Source organism: Podarcis liolepis (genome assembly GCF_965112155.1).
Source record: "Podarcis liolepis genome assembly, chromosome: 16".
In the NCBI taxonomy this organism is placed as follows: Eukaryota; Metazoa; Chordata; class Lepidosauria; order Squamata; family Lacertidae; genus Podarcis; species Podarcis liolepis.
Genome location: NC_139567.1, coordinates 31,564,657 through 31,592,279, shown reverse-complemented (window position 1 = coordinate 31,592,279; position 27,623 = coordinate 31,564,657). Strand labels below are relative to the sequence as shown.

General features: G+C 46.2%; 2 protein-coding genes and 1 long non-coding RNA gene across 4 annotated transcripts; 2 read left to right on the top strand and 1 right to left on the bottom strand.

Annotated features, from left to right (window-relative positions):
- Positions 1 to 46: 46 nt before the first annotated feature.
- On the top strand, positions 47 to 1,259 carry LOC310695352. The gene is made up of 2 exons (XR_014520029.1): positions 47 to 157; positions 772 to 1,259. It is a non-coding gene; the product is annotated as an uncharacterized lncRNA (long non-coding RNA).
- Positions 918 to 8,349, bottom strand: LOC310695298 (ribonuclease pancreatic-like). Of its 2 annotated transcripts, none has more exons than XM_083479477.1 (2): positions 8,299 to 8,349; positions 918 to 2,546 (listed from the first exon to the last, which is right to left on the bottom strand). In XM_083479477.1, exon 2 carries the CDS (start codon positions 2,529 to 2,531, stop codon positions 1,920 to 1,922), a length of 612 nt encoding a protein of 203 aa, XP_083335603.1. In that variant the 5' UTR covers positions 2,532 to 2,546; positions 8,299 to 8,349; the 3' UTR covers positions 918 to 1,919. The 2 variants fall into 2 exon arrangements, with proteins under 2 accessions (XP_083335603.1, XP_083335602.1); XM_083479476.1 differs by lacking the exon at positions 8,299 to 8,349 and adding an exon at positions 5,928 to 7,992.
- Positions 8,201 to 27,623, top strand: TAF15 (TATA-box binding protein associated factor 15). The gene is made up of 16 exons (XM_083479324.1): positions 8,201 to 8,337; positions 11,352 to 11,391; positions 13,509 to 13,560; positions 15,070 to 15,160; positions 15,247 to 15,358; positions 16,147 to 16,505; positions 16,741 to 16,852; positions 21,701 to 21,735; positions 22,388 to 22,420; positions 23,397 to 23,506; positions 24,503 to 24,632; positions 25,189 to 25,287; positions 25,500 to 25,587; positions 26,079 to 26,167; positions 26,287 to 26,371; positions 27,164 to 27,623. The coding sequence occupies exons 1-16, from the start codon at positions 8,328 to 8,330 to the stop codon at positions 27,201 to 27,203; spliced, it is 1,485 nt and encodes a 494-aa protein (XP_083335450.1). The 5' UTR covers positions 8,201 to 8,327; the 3' UTR covers positions 27,204 to 27,623.

Sequence of the window (27,623 nt, the reverse complement as noted above, 5' to 3'; positions counted from 1 at the left end):
TCCGTTACCAAGGAGCCTGTAGGCCGTCTCTCTCGCTGAGGGAGGAGGGCAGGGCGCCGTGGCGCCTGCTTCCGATAGGATGGCGCCTTTTACAGCCACGCCCACCGCCTCCCCAGGTCCTCGCGGAGGGAGACTCTCTCGCTCCAGGCTGTCTGACGTGATTGGTAGAAGGTGACGTCAATCCCTGTGGTAGTTAAAGGGGAGGGACGTGGCTGAGGGAGGGACGGGTTCCTTTGGGGCGTGGTTAAGGGAGAGGCGTGGTCAGTGACGGAGAGCAGTTAAAGGAGAGGCGAGGCCACTGAGGGCGTGGCTGACCGGATTTGCTTCCCAAAGGGCATGGCTGAATGAGAGAGATTCATGGAGGCGTGGTTACATTGGAGCCAATGTCCATGCTGGGCGTGGCCACAGTAGAGGCGTGTCTCTAATGGGCGTGGCTAAAGTACAGGCGACCACTGAGATGGCACTTGCACCACTATTGTTTTCGGCACATATAAAATTTTGCCTTCTGCTTGGCTTACATCCATGTACTTTGTTAACAGTGTCAGCCTTTTTAACTCATAGAGGTGATTTAAATCGTTTCCATGTAGGTGGCCTTTGCAAGGACAAATATCCCAAGGAAGAGGCTCAACAAAAAATCACCACCCGTTGCTGGGTGAGCAAAGGCAGCGACATACATTTCATTGCAGATCGTGGGCTAAGTTGTCCCTGCTACATTCGGGCAGCCTTTTAAGTTACATCCAGGCAAGTTCAAAAATTCAGTTTTCTCCTCAGGTGTATTGGATGTGAAGAGACGGCCCCAATTTCCCAGAGGTGGAGCCCACTCTACTTCCCTCTTTGAATAATGTTGGGGGCATCTCTCAGTCTTCAGAAAGGTTGGCCTGATACCATAAATGAAGTGCATAGAATTACAAAATATGTGCCAGTTTAGAACTTATTTTATTGAGTTATGCAATAAATGTAATTTGAAAAGATCAAGGACTATTTTCTTCAATAGTTCCTGCAGCAAGAGCTAAATACTGGAGATAAGAAAAATTACCTATATTGAAAGGATACACCCTCCCAGTCCACCAACGTGCTATTTTGGCCAAATATATTCACTATTTAAGTATTAAAAGGAAGGCAGGCAGTGTTCTCTTCTGCAGAAATTATCCTCAGGCCTAACCCCTAAACATGTGTTACCGCCAGGGCCCCACAAAGTGTTGGAAGTTATTAGCTCAGTGATGGCCAATCTTGGCCTTCTAGCTGTTTTGGGACTACAACTCCCATCATCCCTAGCCAACAGGACCAGTGGTCAGGGATGATGGGAATTGTAGTCCCAAAACTGCTGGATCAAACGTCCAGCTGCCAGGACCCTGCCCCTCTCCAGCGTGTGGGGAAATACAGATATCATAATGCTGTTATAAAAATCTATGTTGCAGCTGCATTTGGAATACTGTGCACAGTTCTGGTTACAAAGAATTTTGTAAAATTTGAAAAGCTTCAGAAAGAGCAAAAGGAGTCCACAATCGGAGGCAGCAATGCTTCTGAATACCAGTTGCTGGGAGCCACGGGAGGGGAGAGGGCTCTCAGGCTCAGGTCCTTCTTGTGGGTTTCCCTTTGGGGCATCTGCTTGGCCACCATGATAATAAGATGCTGAACCAGGTGAGCCATTGGCCGGACCAGCAAGTTCTTCTTATGTGAATATTTGGCTTGCCATTGGTTGGTTGGAGGATGCTGGTCTAGATATACCTTGGTCTGATCCTGCAGAGCTCCTTGGGTCTTCTCAGAAGACGACGCTCACTGTGCAAATGTGGCAATAGGAATTGTGGGGCTCCCCGGCTTTCACCATTTCCTACCAGCCCTGCACTCTTATGTCTTCCACAGGAGCCGGACCAGAGGAAATGCAGCAGAGACAAGCTTGTCTTCAAATGATTTCCTTCTTAAAGGCACCAGAAGAGGAGGAGGGAAAGAAACAGCAGCACTCCCCCCAAACGCCCCATGCACCAACTTCCCTGCCCTCGAACCCAGTGGGCGCTTATTACACTTGCAGAATTAGACGGTTTCTTGGTTGGGTTCAAACTCGGCTGCTTGTCGTCTGGCTTTCCGGCAGCTGCATCGGTGAGCGTCCTCTCCAGATGGACCGGCCGGCCGTTTTGGTCGCAAGCCACAACAATGTATCTCAAGCTGCTGGCTTCCGCCACGTATTCGCAGTCGTCCCCGTGTCTCTGAGAGAGCCTGCAGTTTGTGATGCGGAACTTTTTGGGGCTCTTTTTGTATTCCTGGTTCCGGATCACGTATGGCTCCCCCGCCGTGCACGCCTGGTCGACAACTTGCTCAGGAGCGTGGATGAAAGTGTTGAGCCACTTGCACCCGTTCTCGGTCTGAGAGATCCGCTTGTTCCGCATCTCACTGTTGCATTGGTTGTGGTCTATGTGATCCAGAAACGTGACGTGCTTCCTCTGGAAGGCCTTTGAGCTTTGAGCGTGGGAGACGCTGGTGGTGGAGATGGCGAGGAGGAACAGGCTCAGCAGAGGCGCGATCCTTGAAGCCATGCTGTCCGGCTGCACCTGCAGGGTTTGGATACATACATCTTTAATAGAACTGTGATGAAACACAGAGCAAATCTGCAGCTTTAACAATCTTTCAGTGAGCTGTGTCCAGCAATAGTCTTACAGGGCAGAGACTACTGGAACTATCACAAGACACAAGCATCTCCATGTGCTTTGCCCAATCCCCCTGCCTGGGACACTTACAGGAACATGGGAAGCTACCTTATACAGAGTCAAACAATTGGTCCATCTAGCTCAGTACAGTGCTACCTCGGGTTAAGAACTTAATTCGTTCTGGAGGTCTGTTCTTAACCTGAAACTGTTCTTAATCTGAAGCACCACTTTAGCTAATGGGGCCTCCTGCTGCCGCTGCACGATTTCTGTTCTCATCCTGAAGCAAAGTTCTTAACCTGAGGTAATATTTCTGGGTTAGCGGAGTCTGTAACCTGAAGCGTATGTAACCTGAAGCGTATGTAACCTGAGGTACCACTGTACTGCCTACATTGACTGGCAGCAGCTCTCCAGAATTTCAGGCAAGAATCTCTCCCATCCCTACCTGGAGATGCCAGCAGGGATTGAAACTGGGATTGAACCCCCGAGCTAGGGCTTTTCTCATAAGGAAGAGCTGATGCTTAAGCATTCTGCTCTTTTCCTCTCTTGATGCTTTTGTAGAGAATGCTCTTTGCCTTTTTAGCAGGACCATGGATATTTTAAATACTTTTGAAATATTAGGGTTTTTGTTTTCGAATTTGTGTTCTTCTGTATCGATTTATTATTTGTAAGCCGCCTCGGGGGGCCTTTCCCTTCAGCCAAAAAATGGTATATAAAGAAACATAACACTGCAAAGTAGACCCGTTGAAAGTAAATGGATATGACTAACTTGGTTCGCTTTGTTTCAATGGGTCTGCTTTAAGAAAATTCATTTCACAAAATTGATACACAGCTCAATTGTAATAAAACAGGGTTGCCGTTGTTAATGGAGAAATCCGAGGGCTCCCTTGGACAAAAAACAAGGACACCAGCCAGGAATACCAGAGCAAAACAGCAGCCAGTAGGCTTGGTCTTTATTGAAGACTGTCATGACAGGACTCCCACCTGCCACCAGGTGAAACAAAATGGAAGCCCAGAACAAAAGAAGACCCCAACTTTTATTAGTTACTAATCCCCTAAGCTACACCCCTAGAACTACATCACAACTACATCATGACTACATCATTGACGCATCACAAAAAGGAGGGGTTGAGGGAGGAGTTGTGGTGGTAACCTGAGTATCTTGTCACCTGGCTGGTTCCTCCTTTCCCCCTCCCCATGAGTCATTTCCAGAGGGCAAAGGGGAGTTGGCAGTTTCCTGCCCCCAGATGGAAGATCTTATCATTGTCCTTTGTTCCAGTCCATGTTGAATCCACTCCCATATGCAAGTCCTTTGTGACCTTGGTGGTCTTCTGTCTGGGACCATCAAGGTTGTCATGCCAACTGGGTAGGGCTCCTGAGTACGTGTTGGTACGCTTAAGGGATTATGTCCGTCCTGTATCAAACCATCCCCCTTTGATAGTCCTTCCTTCATGGAGCAAAATAAAAGTGGACCAGTGTAAATCTGATGTACGGTTGATTTACTATGAATTTATAACTCCATATTTCAAGAGGTATCAATCCGGACATTTCTTGAGCATTTTTTGGGCGATCGCCAAAAAAGTTGTTGAGATCTGGGGGGGGGGGGGGCAGAGTTGTTGAGATTTGGGGGGGGGGCAGAGTTGTTGAGCTCACCCCCCAGCTATCCAGCACTGCCAAGGCACCCACGCCAAACCCAGAGCCATAGCCTGAACCCGAGCCATCAGCTCACAACACCCCCCCCAACCCCCGGACATTGAAAATTCCCCCAAAAGAGGCCATGTCGGGCATTTCCCAGATGTATGGCAACTCTAAATAAAATCTCCAAGAGGTTTACGAAAAGAATAAAACAGCGAAATGATCAGTTAAAAAGAACTACTAAAACATTCAAAAATAATTAAAACCAGCTATACGCTAAACATTATACAGTACATGGTTGGAAAGGCAAAATGTTTTTAAGAGGCACTGAAGAGTGTACAGTGGTACCTCGGGTTAAGTACTTAATTCGTTCCGGAGGGCTGTTCTTAACCTGAAACTGTTCTTAACCTGAAGCACCACTTTAGCTAATGGGGCCTCCTGCTGCTGCCGCGCCGCCGGAGCCCGATTTCTGTTCTTATCCTGAAGCACTATTTCTGGGTTAGCGGAGTCTGTAACCTGAAGCGTATGTAACCTGAAGTGTATGTAACCCGAGGTACCACTGTACAGCAAAGGCATGGCTGCCTGATGTCAATAGGCAGGAAGTTCCACAATACAGATGCTTCCACACTAACTGAGCAATGTCTTACAAGTGCAGAATGATTATTGTTATTCCCTCTAATAGAAAACTCAAGTGGCCAAGTGTTGACTGGAGTCTAAATGTGGTCTACTGAGAAACCAGTAGGCTGCATCAGAATATATCTGCAGGAATATGGAGATTTGCAGCAACACAAAAATAAAATAAAATGATGGAAAACAAATGAGAAAGCCAGCCCCACCCCTTCTCAGAAGCCCAACCCAATGAGGACCGTGCGTATCCAGCAGCCCTGGAATGCTGTGTGTCAGCTGGAAAAGGAAAAGACAGGGAATGGTCTGCTGAAGGAGAGCCTGGCTAGCTGGCTAGCACATTGAACAAGTGCACTCCTGTAAGGATTGCCGATAATGCTGCAACATTTTGTTGCAGGAGGCACTTTTGCTCAGTGCCAAGGTCCCTTGCAAAAGAAAAGAAAGCAGAAAATAACATTCAGGGGGCAGCTGGGGAGGGGGAGATTAATGGAATCATGGAATTGTAGAATTGGAGGAGACCCTGCAGAAATACACAGGAGACCGAAACAGGGATCAAACCTGCAACCTTGGCATTATCAGCATCACACTCTAACCAACTGAGCTATCTAGTAAAGGGAAAGAGAGAAGAAGGCAAAGCACACAACATGTTCTTGTCCCAGCAGACTGGATAAAATACATTGCAAATACAGTGGTACCTCGGGTTACATACGCTTCAGGTTACAGACTCCGCCAACCCAGATATAGTACCTCAGGTTAAGAACTTTGCTTTGGATGAGAACAGAAATTGTGCGGCGGCAGCTGGAAGCCCCATTAGCTAAAGTGGTACCTCAGGTTAAGAACGGTTTTAGGTTAAGAACGGACCTCCGGAATGAATTATGTAAGTTCTTAACCCAAGCTACCACTGTAGCTTAATTCCTTCCAGATTTGTTGCTACTGCCCTCCCGGCGAGAGAGAAGCCATCTTTGTTCACATCAGCAATGATGGGGAAAGACCTCTGTTTTCTTAAAACAGGGAGAGAGTGTTACTCACAATTTTCCCTGGCAGCCAGACCCGAAACAGACCCTCCTCTTCACCGAACCTACGAAGGGGCTGTTCTGTTTAGTCCCTCCGGTCTTCTGATCCAGTGGGAAGTTAGTTTCAGGAGGAAAGTGAGCCTGTGGATTCTCCCATCTCTCAGCTAGCAGTCTGCTTGCTGGAACTTGACTCCCTTCCACTCCCTCTAAACTTTGTGGCTGATGAGTCATTTCTTTGCATGTCTGCACTTCGTTAGGATGGTTTATGCCCTGCCCCTCAAGCATCCACTCAGACAGGTTACAAAAGGCTTAAGACAGCATTTATTTCACTTCTGTTCCACTATCTTTCTCCAAGGAGCTCAAGGTGGCTTACATGGTTCTCCTCCTCACCATTTTATCCTCATAACAACTCTGCAAAGTAGGTGAGGCTGAGAGAGTGAGACTGACTCCCAAGGTTACCCAATAAGCTTCATGTGGCCAAGTGGGGATTTGAACCCTGGTCTCCCATGTCCTAGACCGACACTCCAGCCATGCTATGGCATGTTGGCTCAACTACAATTGGCGCTAAAACAGAATAAAATGACTCAGTGTGATTCTGCCCCTCCCTCTAATCCCCTTATACCGACTTTCATGGGAGTAAGTCCCCTTGAACTCTGTTTTGAGCAGAGTTCTATCAATAATGCCATATGTATCTCCACAAATATGGCATTTCAGAGGTGTGGAACCACCACTGAGAAGTCCCTGCCCACCACTACCTGCCAGCCTCATGGTTCTTGCCGCCAGGGCAAAGAGCAGGACCTCTCCTGATCTTACAGTTTGGGCAAATCCATACAGGTGCACAGAGTCCTTCAGATCACATGGTCCCAAATTGTCCAGGGCTCTAAAGACTCAACACAGCACCTTTAAATTGAGCCTGGAAAGGTAAGGCCACCAATGTAACCAATACATTTCACCCTCCATACCTCTCTGTGTGGCCCTCAGAACTCTTCTCCAGTTTTACTGGCTCAATTTTTGCTGTCATTTTATTTTTTTAAATAGTATATTCTATACCACCCTTCCTCCAAGGAGCTCAAGGTGATTACAGATCACCCACCCACCCATTCTATCTTCACAACAACCTTCTGAAGTGGATTAGGTTAAGAGGCATTGACTGTGATGCAGCTGTTAAAAGCACAGAAACTAGATTTGTACAGTACTGTTAATTTATGGCATGGTGATGGCATAGCTGTTGGTGATGGCTGTTGTATAGCAGCTAAAGGCCCCAATAACCATGCCTGTGGGGGAAAAGAGGTGACAGCTTTCCTGAGGTATGAACCCTTATTGCTAGGATGTGTGAGGGAATTGCTCTGATTACACAGCCAAATGCACTCTGCACACTGTCAGAGACACTTTATCTACTACAGTTTGGAAAGTTGTTTGTTGGTCCTCTGTTTATTTGGACACTTAAGATATCGTCACTAAATTTTGCTTGATGGCTCCTGAGGTTAAGGAGGCAACTGTCGTCTGTGTTTGGATATAATTGGGTGTAATTTTGAATCAAGATAGTAAACTGAACCTTTCATGGCTGCACTGATTTCAACAGCTGATATCAACATTGTATGGATTTTTGGGTTTCTTGCCATTTCCAACGGAATGCCTGGTATAAAGCTTCCATTTTCACAGGTTCCCCAGCATTCAAATCTAAGCAAGCTAAAATGGTGTGTATATCACACACAGAGTTTAATTTCACAGTTTTGCCTCTTCACTAATTACGGGGACCCAGTGTGTAGTGGTTACAGTGTTTGGACTGGATCCAAGTTCAAATTCTCGCTGCCATAAAGATATTAGGCAGAACACTATCTCAATCTAACCTACCTCACAGGGTTGTTGTGAGTAAAAAATAAAAAGGCGGAGGACAGACTATATATGCTGCCTTGAGCTCCTTGGCTGAAAGCTGGGATATTAATGCATTAGTACATTTCCCCTTCGCTTTGAAGAGCCCCAAAAGCTATTATTTCACTGAAGCCACAGTGGTACGTTCCATTCAGTCCCTTCCTCTCCTCCTCTGTACACAAAAGTGGTACAGCCCGCTTTGGAACATGGACGAAACCTCCCCGCCGGTCATCGATTGGAACAATATTCTTGCTCTCTCTTCTCTCTCGCACACACCCTTGCAGGGCGCCAATAGGTATGTTCCAACACGCCTATTTATCTCTTTCCCCCCCATTCTTGCGCGCGCTGATCAGTTGGTAGGCGCCGCCCGCTCTGATTGGCTGCGCCGCCCCGCAGCCGAAGCGACGGCGGCGTCGACAACGCTGCTGTTGCTGCCGCTGCTGGCAGAGTCAGTCAGTCAGCGAGTGGCCGACGAAGCGGGTTGTCCGGGGTCCCGCGTCTTTCCCCCGCCTCACCTCTTTCCCCGCCGGGGTCGCTGACCGGGATGGCGTCGGGTAGGTGGCCGCCTCCCTCGCTGGGGGAAACCGGGGCTTGAGGCTGTCACTGAAGGGGAGGCGGGAGGGGGCGTGGCCTCTGGGAGGAGGGAAGAACCCCAGCGGGTCTGGCAGTTGCCATATTTGAGAGGGTTGCGCCTGCGCAATGACTCCTCCCACAAGTTTCAGGCTCTTTTGCAAAGGTTGCGCTCGACAGACCCGCGAGTGCGCCTGCGCGCTCGCCCCACAGCTGACTCTTCTCACGTGCTCAAGGCCCCTTGGGACTATTCTTGGCCAGTCGAGGAGTGAGTGGCGCCTAAGTTTGTGGTTTATTTATTTATTTTTAAACCGGAATCCCTGAAAAAGGATATATAATAGCAATGTTGTTATTATTTTTTAAATAGTAATAAAAATGATGTTGGCAATAGTTGAGTGTTTTACAGCTTTATAGTAATATATCGAAGTTTTTATGTTTTTGTAATTTGGGAAAGACAATACAGTAGTCTTCCGCTAGTGGGTTGGGATCAACTATTGGGTCATGCCTTATACAAGGTGGGTCACAGCAGGAGCACCACTGCCATGCAGATATGTTTGAGTTAAAGGTGGGTCCTGGATCTGAAAAGATTGAATATAATATTATTATTATGGTAGGGTTAGGAAATTTCAGGCAAATTTGCCCCCCTGGGTTTCCTTATTTGGCCCTTGCTGCTGTCCCCAGCCCCTTCATGGATCACTGCCTTGCCGTGGTGAAGGGGCTTGAATAACTCAGAGAAGCTATGAACTATGCCGAGCAGGGCACCCAAGATGAACAGGTCATAGTGGAGAGTTTTGGCCAAATGTGATCCACCTGGAGGAGGAACCGGCAAGCCACTCCAGTATCCCCGCCAAGAAAACTCCATGGACAAAGACAACAAGCACATAAAAGTTACAACACTGGAAGATGAGCCCCTCAGGTCGGAAGGCGTCCGCCGTGCTCTGGTCCATGGGGTCATGAAGAGTCGGACACAACTAAATGACTAAACAACAACAAGCTGTCCCCAGGCTGCAACCTTCATTGGCAGTGTTTCACACCTTCCTTGAGTGTTTGTGCGTGGCTGGAATATGAACAGTTCCCTCTACTCCTCTCTCAGCCTCAGCCCGTCAACTACAATATAGTCCTATCTCCTTCCACAAGCCAGGGTCCTCCAGATGCTTGCTGGACTGCAGGTCCCAACATCCTTGACCACTGGCTATGTTTGCTGGGGCTGATTTAGTCCAAAACATCAGGAGAGCATCAGGTTTGGGAAGGCTGCTCTTAAGCGTTAAGGATGATGCTGGCTACTAATGGGGGACGCTTGTGAGGCATATGTGCTCTTGCTGTTTGTGTGGAATGTTTGGCGGTGGTCAGAGCATAGCCCTTTCCAAGCGGCTGTTGCAGTCTTAGAGTTCTTTCGCAGTGGGAGTTCAAGTTGGAAATAGGCTTCTTGTAACTGAAGGGAGGAGAGAAGCAAAACAGTTTTTGGAAACACATTGCAAACTTCTGCCGGGCACAAGCATCTTCAAGAGGGTTCTGTGGCTGTTCACCATGGCTAGCCATGCACCTATATTAAATAGCAAATGATATCCAAGATGAGTTATTTATAGTTGTAGATACTGCACACCTCATTCACAGTGTCTGAAATCATGCTCAGCACAAGTACCCACCTGTCTTCTCAATTGTTCATCTCCAGTTGCTGACATCTCTAACAGAGGATCGAAAAAACAAATACTTAAGGCAATGATTGTCAAGCGCTGTGAACTTTGGCCTCACATCTGAACTTCCTCTATCTTGTGTCCCCCAACCTTTCAACCCCAGCACCAAAAATCTTTTCCACAGATGAATATGCTGGGATTTTCATCTTCCGTTCTGTGCAAGACTGCAGCTGTGTGTGAGGGTTTGTGGACTGGGATATTTATCTAAGACTGGCTTTAAAGGAGGGTCTCTCCTAGTCTTTCTTAAAAACACATACAGGGAACTATTCTTGCAATAAGGCTGGGCCTCTTTTAGACTTTCTTCCCATTATCAGGCTGTAATGGAGCAGGGAACAGAGTTACTGTCACTCCTACAAATCCAATATGACTCCATGATGGTCCTTTGCCAGTGAGCATTCAGCCATCCACACCCCTCTTTCCATTCTTGGCAGAAGGAAAGCTACACCTGCTTTGAGATCCGGTCATTCCCTGCTACTTTTTGCTTCCCCTTCACACCTTCTCCCACCTCTTGCAAAGTTTTGGAGACTATTGCCACGTGTTCGCCTCTACATAGTTCCATCCTTATTTCAGACATTGTGATATATTGTGATGTTTAGCTGGTGATATATTGCGATACTGAAAACCAGATATTACCCAGCCCTGCCATATATGAAAAAAGGGTAGTGGTGGAGCAGACAGAAAGCTAGAGGCCAAAACCTTCACTCAGCTGTGTGGAATAGTTCTTGTACTCAGAACAATGCCCTAGACTCTGGATTCTTTAATTCTACATGTTTGTCTTTCACACTTGACTGTATTTGGTGGCTTTTGGGGTTCTAGGAGAAGATCCCATCAAACCTGAATGTTAATTTTCATTTGCATGTAGCTCGGGCAGTTTTTCCTGGTATTGGCAGCTTTGCTCTGATACAATGTAGAAGTCCCTAGTCACAGTCATATCATAAAGTTAAAACACATGGCTTCTCCTATAGACTCCTGGGAACTGTAGTTCAAAGGCACTGGGAATTGTAGCTCTGTGGGGGTACCCATTCTTCTTTGGGGAACACAGTGTGCTTTAATGTATGGTATGGATGTGATGCCCTGCTTGTAAAAGCAGACGAGCAGCATTGTAACACACATGCCTCCCTGCAAGAGAGCCTGAAATCATCTGAACAGAGGACTTCTTAAGAGGTTGTGCCAGCTTTCGTTATGTAAAATAAATCATTGAGCTCCTCATCACAAATAACCAGTTCATCATAATTTTTGGCTGAAAAGTTCATTTCTTTTATAAGTGCCTACTTGGAATTTATTTTTGTTTTTGTTCCTTTAAGATTCTGGAAGTTTCAGCCATTCTGGAGATCAGCAACAAAGGTATGCAAATCTAATGATGATACCATATAGGGCTTAAACCTGTGGAGAAAAACACAAGAACCCCCATGTTGTGTAATATGTTGTTATCTTCTTGAGGCTTTTTGGAAGGTTGGTAGTTACCATTCTGCCTCTCTCTTTTGGAATCGTTTTCCTCCATTCAAATTCCCACATGCAGAGTTACAGTTTATGTCCAAGCCATTTCTGCCACCCTCCCTTTTGCTCAGTGTTACCATTTAGCCTCCCTGTCCCGCTCTCCCAACCAGGTAAAAAGAACAGCTTGTGTACTTCCTCACAGGGAAACAAGTACAAATACCTGTCCCTTATATCCCTTTCTCTCCTGCCCGGTGCTGTATTATTTTACAGTACTTTATTTAACAAGATTTAGATATCACTTAATCAGGAAAACCTCTAAAACAGTATAAAACATTCATAAGAAAATATTGGTAAAATCAAACTTTAAAAACAAGTGGACATAATAACTTTTATCAAATACTGTATAGATAAAACCAACAGTTTAGAAACAAAAATATGTCATAAAATTGCTCACCTGGATAGGTTTGCCTAAACAAAAAAAAGGGTTTAGCAGGCTTCAAAAGCAGTACAGTGGTACCTCAGTTTACAAACTTAATCCATTCCTGAAGTCTGTTCTTAAACCAAATCTGTTCTTCAACTGAGATGTGCTTTCCCTAATGAGGCCTCTCACCACCGGTGCCCTTCCACTGTTCCGTTTCCGTTTGTAGACCGAGGTAAAGTTCACAAATCGGAACACTACTTCCAGTTTTGTGGTGCTCGTAAACAGGACTGTTCTTAAACCGAGGTTCCACTGTACAGCAGTGATGCCTACCTAATAATAAGAGGCTCAAAGTTTCAGAGAGTAGGTGTCATGCTAAAAGGATAGATTCCTTGCAAGCGTGTAACTAACATTTTGTGGAATTTGTGAAAGTGCCATTTCACATTTTGAAGCTGTTGAACGGGCACAATTGGGGTAAGGCAGTCTTTCAAGTAAGCTGGTTCCAAGCTGTTAAGGGTTTTATATACTAACAGTACTGTATTAATTAAAATGACTGGATGGCCCCCCAAATTCAAACTTTTCATTTGGATGGCACAATTAAAGTGGTGATCTATAAAGTAGCCTCAACTGCTGTGGGTAAAATTCAGCTCTAGTCAGAAAGTGTGTGCGTATATGTCTAAACAAGGTTTGTTTTATTGCAACATAGGAAGCTGCCAAACTGAGCCATACCATTGGTCCATCTAGTTCTGCATTATCTACATTGATTCGCAGTGGCTCTCCTGGGTTTCAGGCAGGAATATTTCCCACGCTTACCTGGAGATGCTGGGGAGTAAACTTAGGACCTCCCGCATTCAAAGCAAACGCTCTACCACTGAACTACGGCCCTTCCTTAATGTGAAAAAAATAATCTACATATGGTGCAGATTGAATTGCAAAAATAAGCCAGACCGCTGGTCTGGTTTCAAATGCCTAAAGCTGTACAAATTGGAGAGATAAGTCTGTGCTGAAAGTGATGTCTTAAGTGAAGGCGTTCTTTGCAAATTACTTCTGATGCGAAGTTGGTCCAGTGGGAAATTAGCACTTATTGACGTGCTATAAAAGGAACTCAGTAATTCCTCTAGAGCTTTCTCCTTCCCCTGGTGCCCTTCAGATGTTTTGGATTACAACCCCCATCTGCCCCAGCATGATACAGCTTTGGTGACTGGAGATCATGGGGGTTGCAGCCAAAAACATATGGAGGCACCAAGTTGGAGAAGGCTGCTCTAAAGAGCCCAGGTGCATATGTTTTTTCCAAAGAGAACAAAGTGCCAGACCGTGTGCCACGTCTGGCTAGAAGGCATCAGAGTCACTGGTTTCTATACTTTCTGCTGGTCAACAAGAACACAGTTAGGTCTCTGCAAGAACAGTTTGTGCCCTTCCCTAAACTTCATGTTCTGTGGATAATGTTTGTGTGCCCGAAGTTGGCTTTAGTTCACAAAAGCTTAAGCTGCAACAAAGAACTGCTCTTTAAGATGCTGCAGGATGCTCAGATAGATGTGAATTCTTCTTTTTGCCCCTAGGGAGGTGCTGTGTGGAAATAACACTTATCTGCCACCTTCTCTTCCAGCTACACAGGATATAGCAATCAAGGAAATCAAAGCTATGGACAGGCACCACAGGTGAGCAAAATGACCACTTTTGTGCTGCTTTAAAAAATAAATCACAGCATCAATTTTTTTATGACAGGATCATGGTGTAATCAATGTCTTTCTTGGTCCTCTTGAGAGAGATAGACAGCTGGTATTTGAGTGAACTTTGTGGGAAGAACGATCAAGTGTGACTAATAAGATACAAAAGAAAGAGCCCATTTGAGATTTAGACTGCAGAAAATATACATGTGGATTGATAGAGTGCTTGCCATTAAAAGCAAGCACGATCTCACTCTATCATGAGTTATTCCTCATGTTATAGTAGAGTGGTAATGGTAGAGTGGAGAGACACGGGTGGCGCTGTGGTCTAAACCACTGAGCCTCTTGGGCTTGCCGATCGTAAAGTTGGCAGTTCAAATCCATGCGATGGGGTGAGCTCCTGTTGCTCTGTCCCAGTTCCTGCCAACCTAGAAGTTCGAAATCATACCAGTGCAAGTAGATAAATAGGTACCACTTCAGTGGGAAGGTCAAGGGTGTTTCCGTGTGCTCTGGCACTCGTCATGGTGTCCCATGCACCAGAAGCGGTTTAGTGATGCTGGCCACATGACCCAGAAAAACTGCGGACAAATGACCTTGACCTGAAAGTGGAGGTGTGCGCTGCACCCCATAGTTGAATTCGACTGGACTTAACCATCCAGGGGTTCTTTACCTTTACATTTCGTAGAGTGGAAAGTCCTTCCAGGCCAGAGTTGAATCTGTATCAGTGTACTATAAGGCTGATTCTCCTGATGTATAATTTACCCAGGCAACTAAGCTGCCATGCACCTCACATCACATGCAATGTCAGGTATAGGGCATATGGGCATGGCTTGGCCAGAACAGCCTGTGGAGGCCTGGGAGAGGTCCTGAAGGTTCTCTGCTCCTGTGATAATTGGTTGGCGGATTGGTGCTGCCAGCTACTCCAGACTTCAGAGGGTTCTTTTTCTTGAGCCACAAGAACAGAGGTAGTCTATAGCTTTCCCTGTTCAGCCTCCTCAACCTGGGACTGATTGATGTCACAATCACATTTATATCCCACTTTTGCATGCACATAGCTAGGGTTGTTGGCACACCTCAGCCCTTCTGCCAAAATGGCATGAAGAAGATTTGTACCTTGCAATATAATAAAGCAAACAGCAAAACAAAATGGTGAAGCCAGTGAGTGAGGGGTAAGTGGGATACAATTATTTGGAAAATATAAACCCTTAAAAAAATTAAAGTGGGATACCCATTTAATCTTCACAGCTGCTTAGAAGCCTATTTTGGCTTCTAAGTTATATAAAACCTAATAAATAACAGCAACGCTGTATGGTAGGTTAGGCAGAGGGCCTGTGACTAGCCCAAGGCCACCCACTGTGCCTTGTGGCTAATCGGGGAATTTAAACCCAGGTTTCCCTGCCCAAAGCATACCACTGTAGTGGCTGTCTTGGTTTACTTCCCTGGTCTCCACAAATGTCTGTGGCCTGACTTCTCTTTTGCCCTCTTCCTGTTCGATTGCAGGGCTATCCTGGCTATGAGCAGAGTGGGGAGAGCTCCTCTTATGGGCAAAGTTATGGAGGCTATCAAGGAAACTATGGACAGACCCAGACAGGTTTGGCTGAGCATGCTGACATTTTTGTACGTGTGCACTGTTCAGGGGCAACCGTTAACCTAAAGCGTTCCCTGTTGGATCTTCAGGTTACGGGCAGAGCGGCCAGCAAGGATATGGGGGATATGAAAATCAGAACCAGAGCTCTTACAGCCATGAGTCTTACGGCAGTCAGGGGCAGCAGAAAGAGCCATCAGGCAGGTAAGGAGACTGACTTGTTTTGCCTGAACCTGATAAAAGTATGTCACTAATTAAACTACTAACATCCTCCAGCTACAACTGCTGTAAAGTTCTCTGTGTTGTAAAGCAGTGAAAACTTGTAGAAAGATTGCATTGGCATCCTGATTGGGGGGAAAGGGGGGATTCAGATTAATTCTGGCTTTCTTAGGCTTTTGCTGGGCCAATTTATATGCCTGCAATGAAATCTCTATTGTTCTCTGCCAGTTTCGGGGGGCAAAAATTGCTGGTGTAGATTATTGGCTGGGTGAGTTAAGCTGGGATTCTGCTTGTTGTTACGATATAAGCAGAGATGATTGTGGCCGTCCAGGAATTAGTCTTGATGGGGTTGGTTGAAATTGGGCTGATAGAAATTGGAGATTTTGAAGCAGAGGTTGGATGATCATCTGACAGTGATTCTTCAGCAGTGGTTCCTGCATTGTAGTTCAGTGACAGGGCATCTGCTCTACGTGCACAATGTCTCAGGTTCAATCCCCAGAATCTCTAGGTAGGGTAGCGAAAGACTCTCTGTCTCAAGCCCTGGAGAGGGGCTGCATTTCACGGTACACAGCAGTGGGCTAGATGAGCCAGTGCTGTGACTGTATTGAGCAGCTTCCTGTGCTCCAGATGCCAAAAAAGTGTGCTATAATGATCTGAGTTGCCTTTGTCTTGACTGCCTTGGAACTCTGTCCTGCATATGAATTGTCAATAAGCCGACGAAACTTCTGCACATTTCGGTCATGCTTCTTCATCAGTTTTCTCCTCTGCTTCAGCAACAGGACTTCCTACGACCAGAAGTCCAACTATGGGCAGCAGCCAGGTTCATATAACCAGCCCTCAGGTTACAGTCAGCCACCAGGGTCCTATGACCAACTGTCCGGTTACAGCCAGCAGCCGAAGCAGTTTGACCAGCCGTCGGGCTACAGCCAGCAGGGACAGCAGCAAAGCTCGTACGACCAGCAATCAGGTTACAGCCAAAACCGAGGCTCCTACGACCAGCAGCATGATTTAGGGCCACAGCAAGGCTCCTACAACCAGAAATCCAACTACGGGCAGCCGCCAGGATCGTATGGCCAGAACCAGCCGTCCTACCAATCCCAGCAGAAGGAAAGCTATGGCCAGAACATGCAAGGTAAGCCTTGCACAGGCTGCCCAGAAATGTTTAATGAAAGCAGCATCACATGCTTTGGTAGCCTATAATCCTCCAGGGTCACTTAGGCCACATTTACACCATACATTTAAAGCACTATGATACCATCATGGCTTCCCCCAAAGAATTCTGGGAGCTGTAGTTTGTTAAGGGTGCCTAGTTGTTAGGAGACGCCTCTTGTCTATCAGTCCACAGTAACTGCTTTGTAATTCTTCAGATGATCGTCGTGAGAAGAGTAGGTATGGCGAAGACAACAGAGGCTATGGTGGGCCCCGAGGAGGTGGAAGCAGGTTCGATTCTGACAGCAGAGGTCCGATGTTGGGCTTAAGGTAAAGGATTTTTACTCTAGTAGCTGCAGAGGTTGTATGTGGCTGCCTCCCCCACTATTTTTCAGGCTTGCTTGAGTGGATGCTCATGCAAAAACCTTTGAGCCTTTGAGATTTGAAGGCAGTGGATTTTTTTCTTCTTCAAGCACCCTGTGATGGGTACTGCCTGAAAACTGGACAGAATTGGTGTGAATAGCATACAAACCAAGATTCTCCAATGTAGAAATGGAATCTCTTTCTGCAAGATAAAATAACGGGGTATCATGGGACACCTCCAGTGCCTGTTGACCAGTAGGATCCAGCCATACTTTCAGCAAAGAATTCGGCTACACTTGATGGTTCATTTTAACAAGTGAGGCGGGCAATGATTCTTCTCAGCTGACAGGTCTTTCAACTTTTAACAGCACCTTGGCCTGATTGTACCATGAGAAAACCAAGTCAAACAGCTGTTATAAGCCCTGTTCAGGCATTTATGACTTAAATGACTCTAGTCAGGGTCCCTGGCCTTACCCTGCCATTCTTCCTTGCCAGCCCCATTGCCCACAGTATTTGTGGGTCAGCAATCTAAAGTGTGACCTTGATCGTGCCAGGTTTAAAGTCACATGGGGAACCTACGTCTGTTTTCCGCCCCCGCCCCCATGCATGGACAGTGAGCGCTCTGGGGTGAGGTCAGTAAGCATTGCCCCACAGTTGTAATTGTGCAAGTCCTGAAAACCCCAGCAAGGCTACGGCCACCGGAACAAGTTGAGCTAGGTTTTTTTCTGTTCAGTTGGCGACCCTGGTGGGCATTGAACTGAGACACCCATAAGCTTGGGCCTAAGCTGGGATTGGGTGCCTGGTTTCCCCCAGGCCCAGTTCATAATGTCATGCCAGCTTTTCTCCCCATTTTACACCTCAGCAAGCCAAATGGATGAACACTCTTCCTTAGGGAAATGATTTAAAGTTGAGCATACAAGCCCTGGCTGCTGTGTTCTTAAGGCTATAGCAGCATGATTTAGTCAAGCAATTCTGACTATTAAAGACAGCATGATGTCAAGCGATACTGAAAATATAATTAATAGTTTACTATTGTTCATGATTAGCAAGCATTCCCTTAAATTATGTTAGCAGCTAAGATTCTCAAACTCAACTTAGGATGGTTGATTTCCAGCTTGATGAAGCTCCGTGAGCTCTGTGGAGTATTTACGGCAGGCAGGGATATACTGGCTTTCCTGCCCAGACAGAAGGGATTCTCTGCTTGTCTGTGTGGCTGGCTATCTGTGGCCAGTTTCTTACCAGAGCAGAGTCTAGTAAAAGCAGGCTTGTCACATGGCAACTTCAAGACAGTGCAGGCTATATCTGCAGTGCTGGAAGCTGCCTCATGAAGCAGTTTGTGTGAAGCCAGTGATGGGCAATAAATGTTTCCACATTGCTAAACAAGATTTGCAGTGATGGCTGCTCTTCCAAAGAGATTGGAATATATGTGGGGAAACCTGAGACCTCTCAGTAGCTCCACTCCATACACACCTCTAATGCTTTCCCTTGGCTGGGATGTGTCCTTTAAATTGTGGTGATTATTCATGCTTGGGTGGGGGATGAAGAGAGGTTTGTGTGTGTAGAAATGTCTGGCTTTAATGTGGCTGGAAGGTACCCTATTTCCCAGAGGTCCACAGCCTTCTTGCTCCCATTCTCTTTCATGGCTGCTTATTCCTGCGCTTGCTACCATTAGCACGTGGCCCCTGGGATGTTGTCCATGAAGGGGTGCAGCTTTCTAGCTGAGAAGGGTTCCCTGCCGCTGGAATGCAAGCTTGCATCTAGACAGGCCATGATGGAGAGAGGTAGCATGCCTGTTGAGATGTGACAGGCCGAAGCTCAGGTTGCCCATTGATGCTTGTGTAGGAAATAGGATTAGGGTTACAGGACTCTTTCCAAAACACATCCTTTCCCTCAGCCAAAGCCCATCTTCCCCAGGCCATCCCCTTCACCAGCCCTGCATCATACTCTCCTTGAATGTTTTTGCCTGACTGGAATGTGTCCCTGAACTCTTGCTTGCCTGGGTGGGGGATAGAGAGGGGTCTTGGTGTCGAAAGGTACCGTCCAAAGGTAAAATGTACGCCTGTTGCTTCACTCACTTTTGCCTTTGCCCTGCCCACCGCTGCCATTTTGCTCCTGGAGGGAATGTGGCCCTTGGGCAGAACCAGTTCCTTCACCCTGGCCTTTGGTGTTCCACCTGCCTTCTCTGCAGCTGAATCTCCTGGCCACCAGGCTCAGGGAACCTGGAGCTTTGCAGATGTTCCTGGACTGCAGCTCCCATCATCCCTGACCATTGTTCATGCTAGCAGCGGCAGGCTCTCCCCCCCCCCCCACCTTGCTTTAAATTATGCACTGATGAATCCCTTTACCTGCAAATTCCGGAGTTAAGTACTGGCTTACAGTTTAAATTTAAATAAGAATAAATAGTGTGCCACTTGGTGAAATAGGTCCCTACCAGTCAGGAGATAAGGAGCGTTGGTTGTGCTTTGCGGCCACATGGGACTGCCACTGGTTGGAGTCTTGTTTGGGTGGAAAGTGAGAAGGCACTGGCCCCACTTAAGGTGATGATGGAAGAGGGCTTTGCCTTCTCACTCCCTCGGTGCCTCAGGTTAAAGTGCTTGACAAGCCCTTGTGGGAGCTTAAGCTACGAAGTGCGGCTGGACAGAAACCAGGCGCTGCTACTTGAGGGCAGAGGAAGAGTGTATTTTGGTGACACAGAAAGGAAAGGGCAGTGGTTCAGAAGCGCTTGGTTGTAGCTTGCTCAGGTTCAGAGTGGAGGAGTTGGGTGGGTGGGTGAGTGAGTGGCATAGCTGAGTGCAGTAGGTCACAACTATTAAAATAACCGTCTATAACCGGATACAATTTCTGTTGTGTGTCAGTATCTCTAAATATAAACCTTCTCTGATGTCCAGCAAACCTCACTGGCATTCTAGACTTTTCGGCCACATTCACACCATGCATTTAAAGCTCTATGAGACATGTGTTTAAACAGTCCTGGCTTCCCCCAAAGAATTCTGGGAGCTGGAATTTCTTAAGGGGGCTGAGAGTTGTTAGGAGGTCAGTTTTCCCCTCCCACAGCTCCCTGTGAAAAGGGAGAATTGTAGCTCTCGGAGGGGAATAGGGGACTCTTAACAACTTGCAGCCCCCATGACAAACCACAGCTCCCATAATTCTTTAAATGTATGATGTGAATGAAGCCAATCTTTATTATCTCTTACTGAGAACAATTAATTTTTTTTGCATTTACTTGGATCTGGATATACTCGTATTTTTTTAGCAATTTGAAAATCTGAATCCTGTTTTTTAAAAAGCAAAAGAAAGCCTCCAGATCTTGGAGAGGGGCAGCCATGACATTCCCAAACTGATGTGACAGCCCTGTGTTTGGTTCCAAACGTGACCTCTCTGTTTATAAGACTTGGAGTCATTCTTGCAATGCAGGGAGGCTTGAATGAGAGCAAAGGTTGGCATTCTGAAGCTTGTTCCCTTGTTCCCTTCGCATATGTAAAATAATTCCCAAATAAGGAATGAGTCTGCTCATGACTGTAGGTCAGTCCTTTTGTGTGTGTGAAGCATCTCCTGGATTGGAGTTTAAAAACTGGATGTATTTTTGGGCCTAGGTTTTAGGACCAGAATTATTTATTTATTTGCATTGTTTTATCCCACCCTTCCAATGCGCTCTGGGTGGTTTACAAGCTTCCCCTCCCTCCTTTTTTTATCCTCACATCAGTCTTATGAGTTAGGATAGGCTGACAAATACTGACCAGCCTCAGCCTGAGACAGAATGACTGACCCATGTTCACGGAGTGAGCTTCATAGGCTGCTGGGGCTTTGAACCTATATATCGAACCTAACCCAAATGTTGTGCTGCACAGTTAAGAATGCAGATTTTATTGGAAGCCAGAGGGTGGCATTTCTCCAAACTCGTGAAAGGCTGTCCTTTAAAAAAATGAGCCAGAGTATATTTTACCCCACCCTTCCTGCCATGAGTTCAGGATGGCACAGAGAACTTCCTCCTCTTGTATCCTCACAACAACCTTGTGAAGAAGGTTAGGTTGAGAGGGAGGCTTGGCCGAGAGCGAACTTCATGACTGATGGAGATTTAAGCCCAGGTCTTCCTTGTCAAACAATGTGACTGCTAGTCTAGAATAACTGCTGTTAGCCTAGAAACAGTCATCCCCTCTGTCCCCCACCCCCGCTCATGCATATGCACACCCACACATTTTTTGCAATTACTCAAACATTCTCTCTGGCTTGTGCCCTTGTGAATAGAAAACTGCATTATTCTTTATTTCTTTATCATGCACCTGCTGTCTATATAGTGTGCATAAACTTCTGCAAAGGACAGATCAGACCTTTCCCCTCAAGCGTGTGCACAATTAAAAATATACACACCCCTGCTCCAAAACAAAACGCCATGATCAACCAGTCACAGCAAATAAACTCCTTGGTCTGAACAGAACTCATGGTTTGTTTAGGACAGAGCTCGAGAAACAACCCAGTGGGATGGTGGCTGCAGCTCTGGTCTTCACATGCACACCTGTTGAGCGCATCCCAGGTGTAAATGGCATCTTACAAATTACTGCTGGGATTTGGGGCTGCAGAAGTGGGCCTGGGAACACCTGCATACGTACCCTATTCTCTTAATCAATGAAACTAACAAGAGCTCCAGAGCAGAGGCTGAGCATGTGTTATTTCTTGCTGAAGGAGTGTGTGCCAGTTCTTAGGGGACGCATTCAGCAGCTGCACGGTAACATTCAGTAAGTGTGGCTTTTGAGCCCTTGGGCTCAGGGTGTAGAGACTTTAAAAGAAGGAATCACTTCTTCAATTTTTCCTCTACAGTGGTGGTGACCGAGGTGGCTTCAAAAATTTTGGTGGTAAGTGCTGAGCATCGGAAATAAAACATTTCAGTGGAAATTCCACATTAAAAGGCCAATAAATAAATAAATAACAGTCTTTAAAAGCCACCAAATACCATGTTCCATTAGAAACATTTTATTTTTTGTTGTTCTCTTTGTTTTCCCTCTTTGAGCTGAGGCTGGTGTGTACGTGTGCTTTAAAAGAAAAAGAAAAAAGTTGCTCGTAATAATAAAGTTAAAAACCAGGATTCCGGTTTCTTTTCTCTTCCTTTTGTCCATTTGCATGAAAGGATTTTTTTGTTGTTCCTTTCCTTGCCACTTAGTGGCGCGTAATGCAAAGTTCTGCTAAGCGAAACCTACCAATGAGAGAACAGTCGCGGCACACGACTTGAGAATGGCCATCCAGGACCCACAAGATGACCCCCCACCCCATAAAACTGGGTGGCAGATGCCACAACCTTCGGTTTAAAAAAAAAGTGTGACCAGTTTTCTTCTTGGATGCACCTTCCTTCATTTTTAATCATCTCTTCTAAATCTTGTCTCGGCTTAAGGGTTGTTGCATATACCTTTTCATTAATTCAGAATTCATTTACGTCAGTTTGTGTATCGTCAGGTGTTGTTGTATTTTTGGCTAAAATACCCTTTGGTTTTTCTCTCAAACATTTCTCAGGTCAGAGGGATTATGGGCAGAAGCCAGACACAGGTAAGCACATTAGCATATAGCTCCACAGCCTTCTGTAATTTCCTTCACTTTCAAGGGTGGCACACAGCAGTCTTCCTCTTCAACGGGGAGGTGCACCAGTCTTCTTAGGTGCTTTATGTTTAGCCTGGCGAAGAGAAGACTTGAGAGCTGATGTAAGAGGCTGTCACATGGAAGATGGAGCGATCCTGTTTTCTGCTGCTCTAGAGGGTAGGAAATGAAATATCCTTTATTAGGCATAGCAAACCATACATTATCAAACAAACACTGTATACAAATTGTGTAAATACGAACTCAACATAACAAAGTTTGTCCCAGTCAGATCTTTAACTCCAGATAAAATCAATTTGCATAAATAATGCAATACAACACTACCACCTCACCGATCAATTAAGAACCACTAAATCTCTTTATAATGGCCTAGTCTTTCTGCATGGACAGCACTCAAAAATTCAGCCACTATTAAAGTAATTTGATCATTCCTGACCGAGAGCAGGTCCCGAATTGTTAGAGGGTAGGATCTGAACCAACTGATTCAAATGACAGGAGTGTCTGACTAAACACTGGAAGAACTTTCTTAGGGGAAGAGCTGTTTGACAGTGGAATGGGCTCCCTCAGAGGGTGGTGGGCTCTCCTTCATTGGAAGCTTTAAAACAGATTTTGTATGGGCACCTGACAGTGATTCTTCAGCTGTGGTTCATGCATTGCATGGGGTTGGACTAGACGACCCTTGGGTTCCCTTCCGACTCTACAGTTCTGTTATTCTATTTCCTAAACTTAAAATGATTAAGTTCTCTGACACAACTTCCCCATATACATGCAGAGCTTTCCATACCGTAGTGGGCTGTTGCCGATGAGCTTTTCAGACGCAATGGTGACTGTTCTGACTTGAGTAGTCTTGGAAATCTGTCCCTTCTAGCTTGACCCCTGCAGAAGTTATTTCAGGTTCTAAAATAACTCTGGCTCCTCTGTGATGTAGATTCGGAGTCTGACAACTCTGATAACAACACCATCTTTGTACAAGGACTGGGAGATGACGTTTCAACAGATCAAGTTGCGGAGTATTTCAAGCAAATAGGTGTCATTAAGGTGGGTGAAGTAGTAAAACTACTTACCAGAGAAACCTGGTAAGATTGTGGGGATGATGCCGTTGAGGCGGGTGATAGTTCATAACAAAATCCTCAGATGGATAAAAGCAAGGTACGTCTTCTAAATAGGATGACCAATCGGAAAACTGAGGCATTTCAGGTTTCTGATTGGAGCATACTTAAGGTTGGACTTGGTGGGTGTCCATAATTGTAGGGCAGGCATCAGACTTATTCTTTACACACAGCGCCTTGGTGTTGGTGCCTTAGCTGTCTGAATTTGGTCTCTGACAATCTCAGGAAGTCACTGGCATGGTGGGTGTAGGAAAGCAGCTGGCTTTTCTGTCTTGAGTCCAAGAAGTTAATTATACCTTCCCACTTCATTCCCTAACTCTCATGGATTCAGCTAGAAGTTACTCTTGTTCCTGTAGGACTTGGTGGTGATGAACCAACTCCCAAAATCTGTCTGGGTTTTCCCCCTTCACTGTCACTTGGCCTCCGTTTGTGATGGTGCAGTTGCTTGCTGGATCTCTGCCAGTGGAAGTTCTTAGAGTGAAAAGACCAAAAGATTAGTGATCCAACTTCCTGTCCATATGGAGACCCATCACCTATTAGCCTCCGCTCAAAATTTTCGCTTGTACCAATGTGCACATCCATTGCAAAAACATGGCTGTTACATGTTTGCAGATATATATTTGATGTGTGGGTGGGGATTCACCCCTCTGGCACCCAACAGCCTTTCTCTAGTTGCTGGTGCCCCAGAGCAGGAGGTGCCAGCCTTCTTAGGTCAGTGGCACATTTTGGAAATTTGAGAGAGTGCCATGGGCACCAGTCACACAGTTTGTGGCTTAATCTGCCATGTCTAGAAGATCAGAGAAAGCCAGAACCATAACACTGTGTGGTCCTGCCCCACATTAGTCCCCCACCAACAATGCCAGACACAGCAGTTCTGTGTTATATGGAGGGTGACGACAGGCCTTTCTCTCTTTTTTCTTCCCAGACTAACAAGAAAACTGGCAAACTCATGATTAACCTCTATACGGACAAGGATACTGGGAAGCCAAAGGGCGAAGCGACAGTGTCTTTTGATGACCCACCGTCTGCTAAGGCAGCCATCGACTGGTTTGATGGTAAGACTGGCCGCCTTCCTCTCTGTAGCCAGTGCATGATTCCCCTCTTCCTTTTTATGCAGCAGTCTTAAAACAACTAAGATCAAGAGTGAGGGGGAACTGGAGGCTTCTTTCACAACAGGATCTGGAGAACTCATGGCCTGTTTATTTGCCCTGCTCTCTCTCTCTCCTTTCCTGACTCAGAGGTTATTGTAAGCACCAACTAGCTTTACTTTATAACATAGAGTCCTTGAGATGCAAGATGTTGTAGTACAACATCTCACATCATCCACAGCCAGCACGGCCCATGTTCGAAGGATGGTGGGATTTGTAGTCCAACAACATTTGGGAACCAAAGGTTGAGGAAAGCTGCCTCGGATTTTTGGAGCTGGTTTTTTTTGGGAGGGGGGGTGAGAGCACAGGGAGTACATAACCTCAGGCAAGTAACCGAGCTTTTAGCCATCTCTCCTAGGATCTGTGATGGAAGGTTTCTTTTTCATTGTTGTGCCTGAACAGCTGTGGATTTTTCTTTCCTTCCTTTTAATTTTTTTTAAAAAATTACTATTATTATTTTCAGGAAAGGAATTCAACGGCAGTGTTATCAGGGTTTCCTTTGCAACCAGACGGCCTGAATTCCTGCGAGGAGGCAATGGAGGTGGTGGTGGCGGTCGCCGAGGTAGGAACAGAACCGCCTCCCCGGTCATATTTCCATGTGATCCAAAGGTGCTGTTATTTCGAGACTGAGCATGGGAGCAACTTTGTCCCCCAAATCTCTTTTTGGCTGTCCCTCTCTCTGAAGCAGGGAGCAGAGGCCATTCTGATGCTTTTTGGCTAAGTCCTACCCACATGTGTTTCTTTGGTTTAACTGCAATGTATTTGTGACGGCAGGTTCCCGAGGAGGGGGCTTCGGAAGAGGCGGCGGCTTCCAGGGCCGAGGCGGAGAACCCAAAAGTGGCGACTGGGTTTGCCCCAACCCGTAAGTTCCTATCCTTAGGCCTGTATCTGAATAATGGCTTCATCTTCTTCCATGTTGGAACACAGGAAGCTGCAATGCAAGCTGAGCAGCATAGGGCATCTGTGGCCCTCCAGATGTTGTTGAACTCGAGAGTTGCAGCATCCCTAACCACTGGCTGGGGGCTGAGTCCAGGTTAGGTTGAGAGTGAGCGACTGGTCCAAGGTCACCCAGTGGGCCTAATGGCCGAGTTTCAACCCTGGTCTCCCAGGTCCTAGCCCAGCCAGGACTCTAACCACTACACCTCACTGGCTATTATTTTTATTGCATTCTGTTTTATTGATGGTATTTGTAGTCTGCTCCTCATATGTTTTCAGTCACAGGGCTGGGAACAAAAGTAATAAAAATAAACGCAATATACAAAAATGGCAACAACACAATTTAGCATTTCCAAGTGTCCCCCTCTAAAAAATCCAAAGCACTTTCTAAAGCGCATATTTCCTTGTTTCCTTCAGGAGCTGCGGCAATATGAATTTTGCCCGTCGGAATTCCTGCAATCAGTGCGATGAGCCCAGGCCGGATGATGGGCATCCATCAGGAGGAGGTGTGTAAAAAACAACAACCCCAAAGCAAACCATAACGCCAGAAATGGGGTGGGGGCAGGATGCCACAGCTTGGAGAAAGTGTTCCCTTGTGTTGCTCATCTTGCTTCCCCCCCCCCAGACTTCCGCGGCAGGGGAGGCTTTGGAGGCGACCGGGGATTCAGAGGCCGCAGAGGCGGTGGCTTTGGCGGAAAAATGGGAGGCCGGTCAGTGTTGAATTTATTTACTTATTAGAATGGCCAAAGGGCATGTTAGATCCGGGATTTACCCAAATCAGTATTCCCCATCATTGCGTCTTTGGCCACATTCACACCTTACATTTAAAGCGCTACGATACCACTTTAAACTGCCAGGGCTTCCCCCTCCCAAAGAATCCTGGGAGTTGTAGTCTCTGAAAGGTGTTGAGAGCTGTTAGGAGGCCCCTGATTCCCCCTTACATAGCTCCAGTTTCCCATAGTTCCCTGAGACGAGGGATTGATTGTAAAACCAACCAACCCCCAAAAAGCAAGTGTTTTTCATAGAAGAAGCTACTGATAAAAATGAACAAGCTTTAAAAAGAAGTAGACACAGTAAAATGAACAGTTTTAAAAACAAAAATGTTATGTCTAGATAGGCCACAGGTCAGGAGATGCTGATGATCATGATGATTTGTTACCTGCCCTTCACCAGCAGGTCCCGGAGCGGGTTGCAACAGTTTTAAAATTCAGAGTTAAAGCAGTTAAAACATACAACACCCACAAGCATAGGTTGGATCCTGGAAATGCACATCTCAGGAGTCAAAGGCCGGAGGAAGGAGATGAGAAAAGGGAAGTTCTTTGGAAAGGTCAGGCTTGGCTTAGGGTGCCTTGGCCACAAATTTACACCTGGCCCACTGAAGCTGTCCAGACTTTTATTGCTTGCAAGGGTGCCAGCCAGGTCCAGGTGGCTGGTTCTAGGGTGCAGTCACTGGACAGGAAGGTATTCTGGGTGAAAAAAACCCTCCTTTCTTTCTCTTCCAGAAATGACTTCAGAAGCGATCAACGCAACCGACCCTACTAAGAACAGCTGTGAAGGTCCCCCCTCCCTACCCCACCTTTCTGACGGCGTTTCACAGCAAACTTTGCTGAGTTTCGCCTGCTGCTTTATACCCCATATGGCCTCTTTTGGATAGTGGAATTAAATGTGAAATTGGATTTTTTTTTTTATTTGGCGGGAGGGAACTTGGGTCAGATTCCTCCCCCTCCTTTTTTATTTTACTTTTAAAGCAAGTCCATCAAAATTTTCATCTTCTGATTTCCATCATTCCCCTCCCCCTTCTCCCACCCCCACCCCCCAATTCTCCATCACCTAAAAAAAAGAAAAGAAGGCTCTCTCTTCCACGGGCTGTTGAAAAAAAGAAGGAATGAAATTGTAAAATATTTGCCAAAAATCTGACATGTTTTATAATTCAAACAATAAAAGCTGATTGTTTATTTGTGA